Below are 19,348 nucleotides of genomic sequence, written 5' to 3'. Positions count from 1 at the left end.
CTGGTGGAATCTCTCAGGCAGCAGGTGGGAGAGCTACAGGAGGAGGTGGCTAGGTTGAGGAGCATCCGTATCCACGAGCAATTCCTCGACAGTGTCCATGTGGAGACAGCTGAGGTAGCTGTCCCAGTACACAGGACTGCTGATACACCACTGGTGGAGGAGGAGATGGCTCAGGGTGGACGCTGGCAGCTGGTTACTTCTGGCAGCAGGCAGTGCTCCACCCTTGCTCCGAACCCTCCTGCCGTGGTTATAGGTAACCGTTATGCTCTTCTTGATACAGGAAAGAAGGAATCACTCCCTACAGTAAAGGAGGAGAAGCCTCGTACCCCTAAGGCTGGAGAGTCTGCTGCCACCACTGCGAATAGGAAACTTAGGGTAGTGGTGGTCGGAGACTCTCTGCTGAGGGGGACGGAGGCGCCCATCTGTCGCCCTGACATTTCATCTCGGGAGGTATGCTGCCTGCCGGGGGCCCGTATCCGAGACGTTACGGAGGCATTGTCGAGGATTATCCGGCCCTCTGACTACTACCCCATGCTACTCATCCATGTGGGCACAAATGATACTGCGCGGTGTGACACTGAGCGGATCAAGAGTGACTACAGGGCTCTGGGAGCACGGGTGAAGGAGTTTGGAGCACAGGTGGTATTCTCTTCAATTCTTCCTGTTAAAGGTAGGGGCCCGGGCAGAGACAGATGCATCATGGAGGTGAATGCCTGGCTGCGAAGATGGTGTCGCCAGGAGGGCTTTGGCTTCCTAGACCACGGGATGCTATTTGAGGAAGGACTGCTAGGCAGAGATGGCGTTCACCTTTCGAGGAGAGGGAAGACCCTATTCGGACACAGACTGGCTAACCTAGTGAGGAGGGCTTTAAACTAGGTTCGACGGGGACAGGTGAGCAAAGCCCACAGGTAAGTGGGGAACATGGAGACCGGGGAAATGAGTCGGAAACAAGAGGGAGTGTGGGCTATATTGGCAGAGAGAAAGGAGAGTCAGGAAAAAACTGGGAGGAAAGATCAAACCAGTATCTTAGATGCCTATATACAAATGCGAGAAGTATGGGGAATAAGCAGGAAGAACTGGAAGTGCTAATAAATAAATACAACTATGACATTGTTGGCATCACTGAAACTTGGTGGGATAATACACATGATTGGAATGTTGGTGTGGATGGGTACAGCTTGCTCAGGAAGGATAGACAGGGGAAAAAGGGAGGAGGTGTTGCCTTATATATTAAAAATGTACACACTTGGACTGAGGTAGAGATGGACATAGGAGACGGAAGTGTTGAGAGTCTCTGGGTTAGGCTTAAAGGGGCAAAAAACAAGGGAGATGTCATGCTAGGCGTCTACTACAGGCCACCTAACCAGGTGGAAGAGGTGGATGAGGCTTTTTTCAAGCAACTAACAAAATCATCCAAAGCCCAAGATTTGGTGGTGATGGGGGACTTCAACTATCCGGATATATGTTGGGAAAATAACACAGCGGGGAACAGACTATCCAACAAATTCTTGGACTGCATTGGAGACAACTTTTTATTTCAGAAGGTTGAAAAAGCTACTAGGGGGGAAGCTGTTCTAGACTTGATTTTAACAAATAGGGAGGAACTCGTTGAGAATGTGAAAGTAGAAGGCAGCCTGGGTGAAAGTGATCATGAAATCATAGACTTTGCAATTCTAAGGAAGGGTAGAAGGGAGAACAGCAAAATAGAGACAATGGATTTCAGGAAGGCAGATTTTGGGAAGCTCAGAGAGCTGATAGGTAAGGTCCCATGGGAATCAAGACTGAGGGGAAAAACAACTGAGGAGAGTTGGCAGTTTTTCAAAGGGACACTATTAAGGGCCCAAAAGCAAGCTATTCCGCTGGTTAGGAAAGATAGAAAATGTGGCAAAAGACCACCTTGGCTTAACCACGAGATCTTGCACGATCTAAAAAATAAAAAGGAGTCATATAAAAAATGGAAACTAGGACAGATTACAAAGGATGAATATAGGCAAACAACACAGGAATGCAGGGGCAAGATTAGAAAGGCAAAGGCACAAAATGAGCTCAAACTAGCTACGGGAATAAAAGGAAACAAGACGACTTTTTATCAATACATTAGAAGCAAGAGGAAGACCAAAGACAGGGTAGGCCCACTGCTTAGTGAAGAGGGAGAAACAGTAACAGGAAACTTGGAAATGGCAGAGATGCTTAATGACTTCTTTGTTTCGGTCTTCACCGAGAAGTCTGAAGGAATGCCTAACATAGTGAATGCTAATGGGAAGGGGGTAGGTTTAGCGGATAAAATAAAAAAAGAACAAGTTAAACATCACTTAGAAAAGTTAGATGCCTGCAAGTCACCCGGGCCTGATGAAATGCATCCTAGAATACTCAAGGAGCTAATAGAGGAGGTATCTGAGCCTCTAGCTATTATCTTTGGAAAGTCATGGGAGACGGGAGAGATTCCAGAAGACTGGAAAAGGGCAAATATAGTGCCCATCTATAAAAAGGGAAATAAAAACAACCCAGGTAACTACAGACCAGTTAGTTTAACTTCTGTGCCAGGGAAGATAATGGAGCAAGTAATTAAGGAAATCGTCTGCCAACACTTGGAAGGTGGTAAGGTGATAGGGAATAGCCAGCATGGATTTGTGAAGAACAAATCATGTCAAACCAATCTGATAGCTTTCTTTGATAGGATAACGAGCCTTGTGGATAAGGGTGAAGCGGTGGATGTGGTATACCTAGACTTTAGTAAGGCATTTGATACGGTCTCGCATGATATTCTTATCGATAAACAAGGCAAATACAAATTAGATGGGGCTACTATAAGGTGGGTGCATAACTGGCTGGATAATCGTACTCAGAGAGTTGTTATTAATGGTTCCCAATCCTGCTGGAAAGGCGTAACGAGTGGGGTACCGCAGGGGTCTGTTTTGGGACCGGCTCTGTTCAATATCTTCATCAACGACTTAGATATTGGCATAGAAAGTACGCTTATTAAGTTTGCGGATGATACCAAACTGGGAGGGATTGCAACTACTTTGGAGGACAGGGTCATAATTCAAAATGATCTGGACAAATTGGAGAAATGGTCTGAGTTAAACAGGATGAAGTTTAACAAAGACAAATGCAAAGTGCTCCACTTAGGAAGGAAAAATCAATTTCACACATACAGAATGGGAAAAGACAGTCTAGGAAGGAGTACGGCAGAAAGGGATCTAGGGTTATAGTGGACCACAAGCTAAATATGAGTCAACAGTGTGATGGTGTTGCAAAAAAAGCAAACATGATTCTGGGATGCATTAACAGGTGTGTTGTGAGCAAGACACGAGAAGTCATTCTTCCGCTCTACTCTGCTCTGGTTAGGCCTCAGCTGGAGTATTGTGTCCAGTTCTGGGCGCCGCATTTTAAAAAAGATGTGGAGAAACTGGAAAGGGTCCAAAGAAGAGCAACAAGAATGATTAAAGGTCTTGAGAACATGACCTATGAAGGAAGGCTGAAAGAATTGGGTTTGTTTAGTTTGGAAAAGAGAAGACAGAGGGGACATGATAGCAGTTTTCAGGTATATAAAAGGGTGTCATAAGGAGGAGGGAGAGAACTTGTTCACCTTAGCCTCTAAGGATAGAACCAGAAACAATGGGTTTAAACTGCAGCAAGGGAGGTCTAGATTGGACATTAGGAAAAAGTTCTTAACTGTCAGGGTGGTTAAACACTGGAACAAATTGCCTAGGGAGGTTGTGGAATCTTCGTCTCTGGAGATATTTAAGAGTAGGTTAGATAAATGTCTATTAGGGATGGTCTAGGCAGTATTTGGTCCTGCCATGCGGGCAGGGGACTGGACTCGATGACCTCTCGAGGTCCCTTCCAGTCCTAGAATCTATGAATCTATGAAAAGGCAGAATTCACTTTGTTTCCAAACCTGGCAGAACCTTGTTAGTGTCACTGTGACTACCATCTGGCTCATCCATCCACAATACTTTCAATTCCAACAAAACGAAGGGAGCTGCTGAAGTTAATTGCTGTAACAGTTATTAACACTACACCCTCTAAAGCCTGGAACTAAAGTTATTTAATATAAACCATTAGCCTAACAAGATCCAGTATCTTAGTCTGCCAGGGTTCAATGTACAGTACAAGTCCTTCCACAAACAGCCATTTTTTTCCAGCACTAGTTCTGATCCTGGATCAGTGATCAAACATGGAAAAATGTAGTTTTCTTACCTATAATTTGTACCTAGATCTCCTAGCAGAATCTACTTAGCTGAAGATCACTGCTGGGACAGACCTGCCCATTCCACACTAATTGAAGTGGCCTAAGCTCTTTGCCTGTGAAATCAGATTCTGCCGCTGGACTGTAGCAGCACCAAACTGATGACCAGGAAGTTTTTAGATGAAGCCAATAAACCTCATTTTATAGGTGTGAACATTTATGAGCCCATTGAATTAAATCAATAAGGTATATAGGGAGTGGCCACAACCAGGGATCACCTCCATTATGAGAAATAAAAAAAGTTGCAAAAGGAGTTGTTTTCTTTGCATGTCTGGGTAACACCAATGGGAAGTAACAAGCCACAAGACAATTCCTAGGCTACTTTTTGGACCTTTATCTTCCTTAGCATCAATCTTTTATACCAGGATTAGTCATGTGTCTAATCAACTGGTACTAACCGATTAGAGGTTTGAGTTAGACCACTGTGCTACATGACCTGGGGAAAATCATTACTAAAAAACACAGACCTGAGGGGAGAGAAATTCAGACTTCGCTTCCAATAATTGGAAAGCTACAGGGGAAGGAAACAGGTTCCAGTTACTGAAAGTCTAGTGTTGAGTATCCTGTAGGTAAAAAAAAGAAGTGTCCACACTAGCAAGGTCTCCACAATCTAAAAGCTGGTGTGATGAAGGCAGTGAACCAGGACCAGAGTGTGATGCCACAGAACATCTGCAGAAAGTCTGAAGTGAAAGAGAAAAGCTTAAGATACCTAACTCCCAGCAACGAAGATCTGCCCACTCCACAAGCAATATCCAGATCAGGGGGTATTCGTGTACGAGACGAAGCTTATTTTTGTAAGTATTACTGGAAGAGCTGAGAGAGTCTTTAAAGTGTACATCTTCAAAATATGATACAAACAATCCTTACATCTTTGAGTAGGCTAGTCCCCCATTTCACAGGCTGGGGAACGGAGACAGATTGAGACTTGCCTGAGGTTAGGGACAGAGCCAGGATTACAAGTCAGCAGGGCCTGGTCTTCAACCACTAAATAACACCGACAGAGTCAGCCTCATGACTGTCTGTGCAATACGAAAGGAAGCAGCTATTCGCTTGCTGAAGTTTTAGTGGCTACTAACACCTCTTGGTAAGATAAGTGACCTCTCTCCATTATCATTTCAAAAGGACGATCAAAAACCAAGATCCAAATGCTGGATGAAAGGCTATTTATCTTAAATATCCCAAAGTGCTTTAATCAGTTTATCTAAACGGAGATATCGGAGGCCTTTAGAAGACAGCCAGTCAGTCACTTACATGTGTTTTGCCGCTGCCAGTTTGCCCATACGCAAAACACGTAGCCTTTCCACCCTCAAAGATGGTCTGTACAAGAGGCCTCGCAGTGAACCTAGGAATTCAAAAGTATAAAAATAAGGCACAAAGAAAGGAGGCAGACACCTGACTAGCGCATACTTGGCTTCAGCAATCACTATATATCTAGAATATTCAAATAATTCCCAGAAATCCCAACAAATGGAAGTGGATCCAGTAGTAAACATTAAGATCAGACAGAAACCAAGCTAAGGGCTCCTGTTAGATGTTTCACAGTCCACTGGACTCTACCAAAACCAAATATGGTTAGCTGTATTGTAAACTATCAATCCCTTTAAACTAAGACAATCTGAGGTAATAACTCTTTAAATTTTCATTGTGACCATGTTAGTCCTGTGCTGCTCACACCCACTATGTAAGAAGTGGCATTACCTATAAACCACTTCATTGGAAGCAGTTTCATCAAATGAAAAATCAAATCTAAATGCCTGGGTCTCAAGATATTTTGTTAGGTCCACTTTCAACTTCGGCTCATGCACCAGCAGGACACACTTGCTGGGAACTGTAATCACATCACATTCCTTCTTGTGAAGTTCTGTTGATAGAAAAAATATTTGTAACATGAATGAGTGATGATGTCAAACTGGCGTCAGAGTCCAGGCTAAATTTTGCCAATACACATGCACACTTACCTTGCTTATTTAAAGGGCGCTTCCTTACACAAACACAGATCCTGCGCTCTTCTATCTTTAAGAGAAGGATAGGTTACCGAAAGACTGAATCCAGAGTATCCCTATTCCCCCCAACCACACCTGTGCTAAATCAGTGTCGCAGTGGAGGCTGTAAGGATACAAGGGCCTGGTCGACACTACAGCGTTAGGTTGACGTAAGGCAGCTTACGTCAACCTAATTACGTCAGCGTACATAATACAGCCTCTCTCCTGCCAACGCAAGTGCCCTACTACACAGACAACTCCATCAAGAGGTCAAGAACTGACATCTCCACAAGAGGTGCAGGGATTAGGTCGGTGTAGTTCAGGTGACAGTGTCCCTGTAAAAACTGTTACTTGCATCTACTGGCTATCATTCTTGTCAATTTCATGGCTCCATACTCCGCAGCCAGGCTGCTGCCTGCTCTGTTCCAAGCTGGGCTGCCACAGCGGGCTTCCCGGCTCCCTGCTGGGAATGGGGCAACCAACTGGACACCGGGTGCAGATCTCCCTGCCGGAAGCCCAGCTGCCCCCCACGGCTCCCCAACAGGAACGGGGTAGCTACAGCAGGCTCCAGGCATGGATCTCCCTGCCCAAAGCCCGGCTGCCCTCCTGGGGTTTCAGCCCCTGCTCCCCACCAGGAGCACAGCTATGCCTGGCAGGGAGCTCTGCACCTCGAGTCCGGTTAGCTGCCATGCCCTGGCGGGGAGCCGAGAGGCCTGGGGTGATTTCCCCCTGGCTCCACGCCAGGAATGGGGCAGAGGAAAGGGGCAGCCTGGCAAGGAGCTGAGAGCCCTGACTCTCAGCCCCCCACATTGTCCCCTTAAGTCAGTGAAAGTGCTCAAGGTGAGGACGCACACCACTGACTGAAGGAAGGTAGTGTGAACATGAACTACCACAGTAATTACTGCCATGCCTGTAAGTTAGCCTAACATAGGTCAACTTAAGTCAATAGCATAGAAATAGCCAAATGTCCCTCCCAATCACTATTCTGTGAATACCACCAGAGTTTTCTCTAACACTACTGATCAGAGCAGAGCAATTGCTGGCAGGTTATCCACGACCATATCCTGTTATTGCAGAACACTCACCCTGCTGCAAATATTGTAAGATCTATACACAGTGTGCGGGGCTAATGAGAGCCTGGTCCAAAACAGATTAAAAATCCAAACAGACATGATATTTTGCAATGTTTATAATCAATGTGCCAAATTCAGCCCTCCAGTAGCTCCCCTGATTTCAGTGGGACACTAAGGTTGAATTTGGATGTAATAACTTTGCAATATGCAAATCTGGTCAACTACATAGTGACCTCACTAGATCAGAGCTCTTCATTAACACTGCAGTAAGTTTGGACTTCAGAGATTCCTAGCTATAGGATCATTTTGTTTGGGAAAGACCACATTCCGCATATGTCACTGGCTGAGCTGAGCCGAGCCAGAAGAGGTATTTAAAGAATTTGTTGACTGGGCAAATCCCTATTCTGCAGTTTAGTGGCATTTACAACATCACCACTTTGTTTTCAGCCTCCTCATGTTAGAGGCACTTGACCAACATGTCAAGAGTTTGGAACACGGGTTGACAGCTAGCAAGCTACGTTTTACTTCTCCAGACTCAAGTTTTGTCACTGACAGATCAGAGTAATATTTTTCCGAAGGTGGGATGATACTTCAGTTATTCTGGCATTTAATGTAGTCTTCACTCCAGTGGTGGCAGTTTCCACCACCATCTTCACAGCTTGTTCTGCTGATCTGCTTTGAACTTGCATTTTCCATGTTGTAGTGTGAACTCAATACTAAGCCATGATGTAGCGCTGTTCCTGCTTATCCATACCTACACCAAGTTAAACTAGGCAAGTCAAGGTATTTCTGGTTATGTCTTCGATAATGACTATCTAAGCACTAGTGTTCAATGAGTGGAAAAAAAAAAATCACAGGCGATATTGGTATGTTGCAGTCAAGAATTCCAAATATTTACTTACTGGGTCATTCATAGATATTGGTTGGCAGTCTAAAGTAGCTCTAAATTCCTTGATCATCCGTGCAAACTCCCAGTTTGGACAGCTGCTATCAAATTCCTGCAAAGCAATGACAGGCATTAGCGTACTTCATCAGTATATTGTTACTCGGTCCTGATGCTGCAAAGACACGTGAAAGACTCATCTAGAAGTAACCGGATGGAATGATTAGGACTCTAATCTCATTTTGCTTGGAAGGGGACAATCTTCCTATACGGCAGGAGGGACAGAGCTGAACGAGTTTTCAGTACTCATTTCAACTGCGGATAAGCACACCTCCTCTCTACCCATCCATTGCCTTCTCTCACATTTCTCCATTTGTACCCCAATTTTCCTCTCCGTAGTACCAAATCTTTGTGCTGCGTCTGCGTTGTAGCACCTCAATCAAGCTGGGAAGTTTACTCTGACTGCCATACTGATGAGTTTCAAGACTTGACAATGCAGAACAGTAAGAAGAGCATTAAGTTTTAAGCATAGTAAATTCCCCGTGCGTAGCGAGAAGAGAATAAGAATACCGCATTATGTCTGCACTCCCTGAGGTAGATTCACAGGACAGGGAAGAGGAGAGACCATTCAACAGTAATCTAGGATTATCTATGGGCCGATTACTTTGTCATCGGCCTACGCTACCATTTGTCAATGAGTTCCAGTATTGCAATTGTCACCACTCCTCTTTTCCAGTGCTAGTGGCCAATCATTTTGTTCAATTTATGCTTAGTTCAATGATCCAAAAAGTGATTAAATCTGTTTCAGTAAAATACTGTGATAGTTTCAATAACATTGTGTTCAGTTCTGGGCTTCAGGAAAGATGTGGACAAATTGGAGGAAGTCCAGAGGAAAACAACAAAAATGATTAAAGGTCTAGAAAATATGACCTACAAGGAAAGATTAAACAAGCCCAGTTTTGTCAGTGTGGAGAAGAGAAGACTGAGGGGGAACATGATAACAGTCTTCAAGTACATAAAAGGTTGTTATAGAGAGGAGGAATTATTCTTCATATCCACTGAGGAGAGGACAAGTAGTAATGGGCTTCAGTTGAAGCAAGGGAGTTAGGAAGTTTTTCCTATTGTCTAACTGTAAGGGTAGTTAAGCAGTAGAACAAAATTACCAAGGGAAGCTGTGGAACCTCCCTCATTGGAGGTTTTTAAGAGCAGGTTAGACAAACACCTGCCAGGGATGGTCTAGATCAGTGGTTCTCAAACTTTAGCAAGCGGAGGACCCCCATTTTGATTTAAAAATTTTCAGGGACCTCCAAACCTCACCAGTCAGCCCCAGACCCCGCCCCACCCCTTCCTCCAAGGCCCCACTCCGGCCCCACCCTCCGTTCACTCCATCCTCCCCTCCCTTTGTTGCTCGCTCTCCCCCACCCTCACTCACTTTCACCAGGCTGGGGCAGTGGGTTGGGTGCAGGAAGGGGTGAGGGCTCCATCCAGGCAGTGCTTACCGCAGGTGGCACCCGAAAGTGACCGGCACATCCCTCTGGCAGTGGCTCTTAGGCAGGGGGGCCAGGGAATCTCCACATGCTGCCCTTGCCTGCGGGCACCACCCCTGCAGCTCCCATTAGCTGCAGTTCCCGGCCAATGGGAGCTGTGGAGTCAGCACTCGAGGTGAGGGCAGCATGCGGAGACCCCCTGCCCCCCTCCTCCCCTGAAGGGGGGCAGGGATATGCCAGCCACTTCCGGGAGCAACGCGGAGCCAGGACAGGCAGGGAGCATGCCTTAGCCCCGCCAGACTTTTAGCACCTAAAATCTCCCAGCTTGCCTTCAGTAGCCTCTAGGAGATAGAGCCTGATTCCAGTAGACTCCTGGCGAAACTGGGAGGGTGGAACCCTAGCTGATCAGCGGGGCCAGCAGCCCTGGACATGATTCTGCTCCCTCCCCTTCCCTCCCAGTGCCTCCTGCACACTGGGGAACAGCTGATCAGTGGGGCCAGCAGACTCCCTGGAGTACCCTCAGAGACCCCCAGTGGTCCACAGACCCCAGTTTGAAAAATGCTGGTCTAAAATAATACTTGATTCTGTCTCAGTGCAGGGAGCTGGACTAGATGACCTATCAAGGTCCCCCTCCAGTTCTACAATTCTACGATTCAGAAATGCCACCTGCAACTGAAAGAGCAAGTCTGGGGTTTAAAAGCCTTCAGCTGCAGAAACAGCTACCCAGGAGACCCCTAAACAAATTCAGTCTGGAGAGATCAGACCGGTTCCGATTACACCCTTATGCATGACACTTTAAAACAAAATCCACACGGAGTATAAATTGAAACCAAACACTGGCCAGGTTAGTCCAAAATGTGTTTTAGTTTGACCACCATAAACACTATCCTATAGAATTTTTCTTATTTGAGTTTATTCTGCAGAACCAAGGGTTACTCCCTGATCAAATACTGCACCTGTGCCCGTTTTGTTCTGATCTCACTTATCTGGGCTCTCTTCTCTTCCCGCTTGCTTTTCATTTTCTCCATCTCTTTCACAATATTAGATTTCCTCCGCACTGGAAAAAGACAGACATTTACATCACTTTTGTGAAGTTGTTACCACAAACAAGTTTCTTTTAAGCAGAATAATTTCTTTAGCTACACCCTCCCCCCCCCACACCCATCGACATACGAAACCCTCTTCTGTACAAACTGGGATATCATGACCTAGAGTCTTGTCCTGGAGATAGTGTTCCTTATCAGTTGCATCCAGTGGTTGTGACAATCCAGGGACAGACACCACAAGGGTCTGAATCCCAAGGAGTTGGCAACTGAATCATCTGGTTTTGTATACAAGGTTGTTAATAAATATATCAAGTAAGGTCTCATGAAAGCTTGTAGTGTTCTGAACTTGATGGTCATTAGGAGAGGTTTATACAGACTGTGGTTATGAATCTCTGTACATAGAGTATTGTGCTCATACACTGTACTACAATTGCAAATACACTTCACAACAGGCAGGGGTGCTTCCTATCGAACCAAACAAAAGTGATGATCCAGAATATAGCCCAGGAAGAGAAACAGAACCAGTTAATGGGAAGACACTGATTTGCCCCAGCTATCAAGTAGAGAGGGAATTCCCCACATGCTGAATAACCATAATCTGAGAGAAAGAAAAAAGGCTGTAAACCCTGTTAAAAAGGGAAGGGGTTTGAGGACAAAGGCTTCAGAAACAGGGGCAGCCTCTACGCAGGAAGCGGGTCCATGAAACACTGGATCCCCTCTGCGACAGGGAGTATGGTGGGAAGCTGTTCCGAGGCAATGGGTAACTGTATTAGCAAAGGGAATTTATCCAATATAGAAGTGTAAAGCCTGAAGTTGTGTCTATGTTTATTTTGTGTAACTTGTGTTTGCCTTTCCTTACTAGTTCATCTGTGATTTTTCTATTAAGTGAACTTTATTTTTTACCTCAAGCATGTCTCTGCTGTGCAATCTGTGTGGCGTGTGCATGCCGAAGTGAACTGATAACTGGGGGCTGTTCACACCTTTGGGGGGTGACAAGCAGAGGGGAAGTCAGAGTGCCTGGCAGTTACAGAACTTAGAGTAGACTTGAGACTGGAAGGGCTGTTGGGGTCATCCAACAAGGAGTAACTAGGCTGGTGGAAGCCAGGGGAGAACTTTGTGCTTGTGGGCTGGCTACTAGCGTCAGGACTCCAAGCCATAGCAGCACAGCATTAAGGCACCTAAAGCTAAAAGGTAGGAGGTCACCTTACTGGTATGGGCAATTCACCCCCAACAAAAATCACAGTGACCAGTGGTGTCTTCAGAGCATAGCTACCAGCTACTGAAGCTAGCTAGAAAGCCATTGTATTGCTACTCTGGGGTGGAGCCAGTCCTTCCAAGCAGACCTATTTGTATATCAAAACTGTACCATATTTAAATCTGAAGTCATCAGGAGGTTTGCTTTTGCTGCTAAGCCACATTCCAGGAAGTCACATTAAACCTATGAGCATATGGGGAAACAATCTTAACCAACATTGCTTAGAGATGCAATGCTGGTCACTGAGCCAGCCAGTCCTCAGACAATAGTCCTTATTTACCTGGATTTGCTGAAGAGCTGCTTCTGATAGATTGATGTTCTTCTAGAACTTCATGTACATTTGTCAGTGAGGGTTCTGTAGCACAATGTGGCCTGGTAGTTCGTGCTCGGCCAGCTGTTGAAAGGAAGCAGGTCAATAGAACAGTATCTGTTAGACCTCAGAAGTGAGGGAGAACAGAATTGTGATTTGTAGGGTCCCAAGACAACAATAGAGCATGGGGGGAGAGGAGTCAGGCCATGAGTTGCCCTGCTCTCCCATTCTATGGTAGGTGAGGGAGACCGGGCTAACCCATGAGGGAGAGCACTTGCACGGGATGCAGGCACCCAGTGGCCACTTCATAGTAATTTAGTATAAAAAAAACTGCCAATCCAATAATAGTTCACAATTCGTAAGTGTTTCCTTTAATAGGCCAACATATAACACTATTAGGATATTGCAGAACTCTGTAAGCCTTAGCTTTATTCCCATTTGTGTGCACTATGGTACTGCCAATTATATGATCACATCTTTGCATGTATTTGATCCAAGATAAAGTTACTTAAATACTTGACTATGGAACTGAAGATTACTGCAGTGAAGATATCTATGCACTGTACCTTAGCTTCTGCATTTCCTATCTTTATTACTTACCTGTACAGCCTTAACATTGTATTCAGATAGTTCTTTTGCACGGATTTCTTAAAAATCAAGGTTTGCCCAGTGTCAGAATTGCAGGCCAAGTACATATTTCTACATAAGGTTATTTAAATGCATAGTGTGCAGGTGTTTTTTTGTTTTGTTTTTTTAAGTGAGGCACAAGTGCTTCTCACCCCATACCAATCTCTCCTCTACCAGCAAGAGGTCTTTAAGAGATTTCGGCAGCATAAACTCATGTAAAGGCTTAAATATGAGAGACAAAATGGGTGAGGTAATATCTTTTAATGGAACAACTTCTGTCGGCAAAAGAGACATTGCCTCACCCACCGGGTCTCCCTTAAGCCTTAACATAATTTATGATGCTTGAGTAGCCTTAGGACCCGATCTTGCTCCCACTGAAGTAGATGGGGACTTTGCCATTTATTTCAATGAGAATAGGGTAGGACCTTTAGATTTTTTCTTAAAAAGATTTTGGGAAGCTACAAAAAAGTACTGGCTAGGGGAAAAAATGCCTATTAAGAGGAAACTGGCAAGAGCTGTAGGCTCAGGACTACCTTATTTATACACATCACAGTTTAGGATGAGTGGTCTTGATTTAAAATGTGAATAACTTTAGTAGTTTTATTAATTTTTCCCCCCTCAAGCTTGACTCCTATTAGAGGTCTGAGATATAAATGAAATCAAGTTTCAAGATCTATGCAGTATCTTCAGCCTTGGCTAAGTTTTTGCAGTTTATAGATCTCATTGATATAAGTCTGAAGAGTAGGGCATTTGCCTACTATAAGTAGTGTAACTTTAAAGCAAACTAGTTGAGAACTGTGCTTAAGAAAATGCTTTGCATCTGCATAGTGATGCATGTCTAGCCTTAAAGTTAGTTATACATGCTGTTTCAGAGCCACGCCCCAGCTTTTACAGTGTCCCTTGGAGGAACCTTCAGTGTACCAGACCAGCAAGGGGTCCAACTCTTCCACAACTGAGCCTCCGGGCTCCAGCACTCTTGTTTCACACCATGAGCTCTGCCCAGCCAGTCTAACTGGGGAAGACTCCTGTTCAGAGACTCTTTGCTCTCTTCAGGGAAGAATGAACCTCAGCATGTATTTGCAGTGACACCAGGCAGCCTTTTCAAAGCAGAGTAGGGTTTATTACTCAACTGGAACACAGCATTGCCAAGTCCTTCGGTTACCATAGAGAAGCAAAGGTAAGACAGTCCATACAGGCCAAGCCAGAGCTCCCATACTGGTTTCCTCTCTCTGGTTATGCCTACAGTACAAGCGCTACAGCAGCACAGCTGCAGCTACACTGCTGTAACACAGGCACTTACTACAGTGACTGCAGGGTTTTTTCCTGTGCTACAGTAAATCCATCCCCCCTCAAGAAGCAGTAACTAGGGTGACCAAAAGAGTTTTTCCATTGACCTAGCTGTGTCTACATGGTCATTAGGTTGACCCAATACAGAGCACGGGGTGCAAAATTTCACAGCCCTGAGCAACGTAGTTATATCAGCTTAAGTTTTAGATGTAGATCAGGCCTGTCTGTCCATCCTAGGTGAGCTCCTGTGTCTCTCCAAAGGCCAACTCTTACCCTAGCCTCCTGTCACCTCAGGACACTGCATTCTTCCTGCAGACTCATGCGGAGTTCACATGTTCTGCCTGCCAGAGTTTTCTGTGGATAGTTGTCGGGGTTCTCATTGTCCTTCTGGATCCTCCACTGATTGGGTTGTTTCAGCCAGACCTTTAACCACCCATTCATTTCACCCAGACTTATGTGATACAATGCACCTCATGTTTCCTGCTCTGCCCAAGTGCTGCTTTAACCTTTCAGTGTCTGTGCATAGCAATGCAAAGCACAGAGAAAAAATGAGGCACATATAGGACTCCAATTATTAGTTCCCACATTTGTCACACATGAGCAACAGGCAATTAAAAAAAATAAAAAAAATCAACTTTGTTACACTTAGACTACTTTTTCAAAGCCACAGTCCAAAGTCTGCATGGAACAGATTGAGTTTTAACAGGCAACCTCTCTAAAGTTCAGGGCCCATCATGAAAGCTAATATGGAACATGCAGCACACATGCTTTTGCTGTGTGGTGTAGGAAAATTAACAATAGTAGCTACCAATAAAGCATTAAGTCTGCATTTCCAAAAGAACAAAGCAGGGCTCAAATTCTTTCCTTACCCAATAGGTGTAAATACATGTGACTGTACCTGTAATCCGTACTAATGCAGAATTTGAAGTACTTTAGTTACATTCAAGTACATCCATATACCCAATTAATGGAATCTGTCAACCCAGTACAGCTCAGGGGCAATCCAGCTTTTTTTGTCCCCAAATATTGTCCCTATCTTAAGTTATCCTTGCTAAGTCTTTCAGATGAGATACAAAATGCACTGTTCATAGCTCTTTTAGCAAGAGTAGGGCCATTAACCCTGCCACTCAAACCAAATTGCCATATGGGTAAAAATACACTTTGCACTTCCAAGAGAGCAGATATTTCACTTCCCATCCTAGCGTTATGTATGCTATTGTGCACTGTTAAACAGAGGTCAGATTCATCCCAAGACATGCATGTGGTGGATTAAGTGATTTATTTTTTCAACATCAGCAGAATTTCTAAAGTGATTTGAGATCCTTCTTAATTAGAAGCCCTATGTAAAATGCACGATCACTGACCTCTTGTGGTCTCTTCCCTTCTCTGTTTAAAAGGGGAAGAGATTTTGGTCAGTTCTTTCTGCTTTTACAGTTTGCACACCCATGAGATAAGCATTTAGAAACACAAGACATTCAGTTCAGTTTAATCACGTTTTACTGGGCTTGTCTCCACTCACCAGGCACTGTTGAATGGTTTCTTGTTTGTGTAGAAGTGGAGGGATCCACCTCCATCTCATTATCTTGGAGGCTGCCCTGGGACTCTGTGATAACAGACATCCTGGTAGAACGGCTACGTAATACTTAGGAAACAAAGAATTCAAGGTCAGTATTGAGCACTGACAACAGCAGGCCAGTTTCTTAATTAAAAAAAAGAAAGATCAGTATGCTCATGAAAGTACAGAACAATAAGGAAAGCAGCCTGGTTAAAAAGATACCATTCACAGCAGGATCTCAGAACCTTTAGAGAAGTTTAGGGTGAGGCAGAGTGCTAGAAAGTCATCAGTTTGGTGAAGAGTGTTCTTGAAAAATGCCACTAGTGCAAGATAAATAGTTCACTCCAGATCTGCAGTTCCAATGGATTCCTTTTCCTATTCCACTTTAATTAATCCTAATTTTCTTTTTAATTAATTTATGCTGAGGTTCCTGAGCTACCATTCCTGAAAGGGACCAGAAGGCTCATCTTCATGCTTCTGGTCACTGGATCAACCAATCTTGATGAAGGTGTTGTAAATCCAGTGACTATTTGACAGGAATTTGTCTGTCTTAGTCCACACATCACAAAACTGGCACCTTGGTTAAAGTCTCTGTGGAGACTTCCAAAGACAGCATAAAAGCATGAAGACAGCTTCTTTGTGATCACTGTCTCCCCAGGTGAGGGTTGAAGAGGTATCATGCCCATCACCATGGTACCCAAGTACAGTTAGAGCCAGCGTGGAAACTTCCACCAATGCTAAATTCACTTAAAAGCGATGATTACAGCATCTGTCTAATAAAAGCTGCACTCTCTCAAGGTTTACCATGCAAGCTGCAAGGGAATTAAGGTCTTAGCAGTCACACATTTAGGTATCTATTACTTTAAGATAGTGGCCAGCTTCTTACTTGGAAATTCTTTTAGAGCTTTTATGCCAAGGCTATAGCACCCATTCAAATAGTTTAAAATAGGCTTTTTTTGTGAAGAAAGCAAATCTGACATGAAAAATTTGGAGTGCAATATAAAAATTAGATCTATTATCACCTCTAGCAATTGTAGGAATTTATCCAGAATAGGGCAATGAGTATTCTCATGTGAAGACAAGATTTCTGTTGCACACCAAATGTTTCTTAGAATTGTGGATAAACCCTGTGCAGAGGAGTTGTAATTGTGCCCATGAAGCTCAGTGCAGATCACACCAGAACGCTTTACCTGGTTGCTGCTGCTCGGGCGCAGCGGACATATTAGGTGTCACCGTTGCCACTTTAGGAACAAAAAAAGAATTGTACTTTCATTATGCTTGGAGATGGAATTAAATGCTATGTCCTTTGTGAAGTGTAAATTTCCAAACCTAAGCTCACCAGAAACACTCTCAGGGTATGTCTACACCCAGCCGCTAATTCGGCGGCTGGCAATCGAAGTTCTGGGTTCGACTTATCGCGTCTTGTCTGGACGCGATAAGTCGAACCAGGAAGTGCTCGCCGTCGACTGCAGTACTCCAGCTAGACGAGAGGAGTACCGCAGAGTCGACGGGGGAGCCTGCCTGCCGCGTGTGGACCGAGGTAAGTTCGAACTAAGATACTTCGAACTTCAGCTACGTTATTCACGTAGCTGAAGTTGTGTACCTTAGTTCGATTTGGGGGTTTAGTGTAGACCAAGCCTCAGTGTCTCCAGCACTCTGATCACTTCATTACAGAAAGAAATGGCATGCAGTATGGTGACACCACTGCTCCCTAGCAGGACAGAATACCATAATTCAGAAGACTAGCAAAATTAGTTTAGGCAGAGCAAGCTTTACAATTAGCTTTGAAAAAATTACCATTTATTTTAGCTTCCCTCACTAGCAGATACAGTAGTGCATTACACACTGATGGGGGCTTTCTGCTTCCTTTTACGTGCTAGACTAAGAGGTCTGCAGGACCTGAAAGTGTTGAACTCTCTAACCAATGTAATGCAGGACTCAAAATAGGAGAATATTGTTCCCTGCGGCTGTAGCATAGATGTTTAGCAAAAGGGAACACAGACTACTTTGCTTTCCTGCTGGATTCGGAGCTGGTCTCTCTTTATGCACAAACACAGTGGTTCTCAATCTTTCCAGACCACTGTAGCCCTTTCAGGAGTCTGATTTGTCTTGCGTCCCCCCCAAATTTCACCTCACTTAAAAAACTACTTGCTTACAATTTGAGCAAAAAATTGCTTGTTCTCATTTTTATCATATATTTATAAAATAAATCATATGAAATATAAATATCGTATTTACATTTCACTGTCTAGTATATAGAGCAGGGTCGGCAACCTTTGGGAAGTGGTGTGCCAAGTCTTCATTAATTTAAGGTTTCGCGAGCCAGACCAGCAACATGGGCAGCAGATGGAACCCTAGACCGGCAGCGGGCTGAGCGGCTCAGCCCGCTGCCGGTCCCAGATTCTGGCCACCGGTCCCAGCCCCCCTCAGCCCGCTACCGGCCCGGGTTCCGTCCATCGAGGCCGGCAGTGGGCTGAGAGGGACCGGTGGCTAGGACCCCAGCTGGCAGCAGCATGCCATTAAAAACCAGCCCGCGTGCCACCTTTGGCACACATGCCGCAGGTTGCCGACCCCCAATATAGAGCAATATAAACAAGTCATTGTCTATATGAAATTTTAGTTTATACTGACTTCTCTAGTGCTTTTTAAATGTGGCCTGTTGTAAAACTAGGCAAATATCTAGATGAGTTGACGTACCCTCTGGAAGACCTCTAAGTACCTGGTTGAGAACCATTGCACTAAAACACTGGGACAATAGCCAGGCAACATGCATTGCAGATTTTCACTTATATTTTATGCTTCAGAGTACAACAGTGACCTCTAGGGAGGGCATTGCCCATCTGTCAGTGACTGGCTGGGTTAAGAGCACTTGATTGGTCAGCTAGCCAGTCACCACCAGGGAGTGACCAGCCTAGAGACAATCACTACTTAACTCCTAGTAGAATCTCCAGTCTACCAGTTTTATGGAGAGTTCCCTGGATTAGTGACAGGGACGTGAATTTGTGTCAGTTTGGGATGCCTGGGTTGTTCCTATCAGATCTGCCACTCCCTGCAACAAGATTTGTATTGCCTTCCATCTCCAGCATCACAGAGAACCAAGAGAGGGAGAGAGTTTAGAAAGCCAGTAGCAGCTGGGGTGGAAGCCTCCGGTTCCAGAACTTAGCCCGACTGTACTGGACAGGACAAATGGTGGCAAGCAGGAGGCTTGCTGCACTTTCGGAGGGAAGGAAGGCAGAGCCAACACGGCAGGGGCAAGGAGAACATAGCTAGCCTAGGATGCTAATTCAGAACTTAGCCACATTTGTGACCATTAGCATCGACATGGCCAACTGCACACACACTAGTAATCTTTCCTCCCCAAACTAACAAAAAGCCCCAAGGAATACATTAGTCAACTAAAATCTGAAAGCAGAAGTTAGATATGGGAAGGGAAGTATTTCCCAGCCAGCCCCATACCTGCCAGCCCATGAAGAATAACCTCTTTTGGACCACACCTTGCCTTGCAACATCCCAACCCTCAACTAGCTTTGTTCAAAACATTCTATTCCGTTGACACAAGAACCATTGACCGTATTCTGGAACCTCTCGACA

The 19,348-nt window shown here is 44.7% G+C and overlaps 1 protein-coding gene across 3 annotated transcripts in view; it reads right to left on the bottom strand.

Annotated features, from left to right (window-relative positions):
- KIF2C (kinesin family member 2C) overlaps positions 1 to 19,348 on the bottom strand; it is a 53,880-nt gene that overhangs the window by 25,527 nt on the left and 9,005 nt on the right. For 2 of the 3 annotated variants that reach the window (XM_054037011.1, XM_054037012.1), the window contains exons 5-11: positions 15,722 to 15,844; positions 12,259 to 12,372; positions 10,634 to 10,734; positions 8,210 to 8,305; positions 6,211 to 6,265; positions 5,951 to 6,113; positions 5,504 to 5,594 (exon numbers count right to left, since the gene is read on the bottom strand). In XM_054037011.1, coding sequence (XP_053892986.1) covers positions 5,504 to 5,594; positions 5,951 to 6,113; positions 6,211 to 6,265; positions 8,210 to 8,305; positions 10,634 to 10,734; positions 12,259 to 12,372; positions 15,722 to 15,844 — 743 coding nt within the window. Of the gene's footprint in view, positions 1 to 5,503; positions 5,595 to 5,950; positions 6,114 to 6,210; positions 6,266 to 8,209; positions 8,306 to 10,633; positions 10,735 to 12,258; positions 12,373 to 15,721; positions 15,845 to 16,947; positions 16,999 to 19,348 lie in introns of those variants that run through there. The other variant, XM_054037013.1, reaches the window with a different exon arrangement.

Source organism: Malaclemys terrapin, chromosome 8 (assembly GCF_027887155.1).
Source record: "Malaclemys terrapin pileata isolate rMalTer1 chromosome 8, rMalTer1.hap1, whole genome shotgun sequence".
In the NCBI taxonomy this organism is placed as follows: Eukaryota; Metazoa; Chordata; order Testudines; family Emydidae; genus Malaclemys; species Malaclemys terrapin.
Note: the sequence above shows the minus strand (reverse complement) of the source record. Positions and strands in the feature narration are given on the sequence as shown.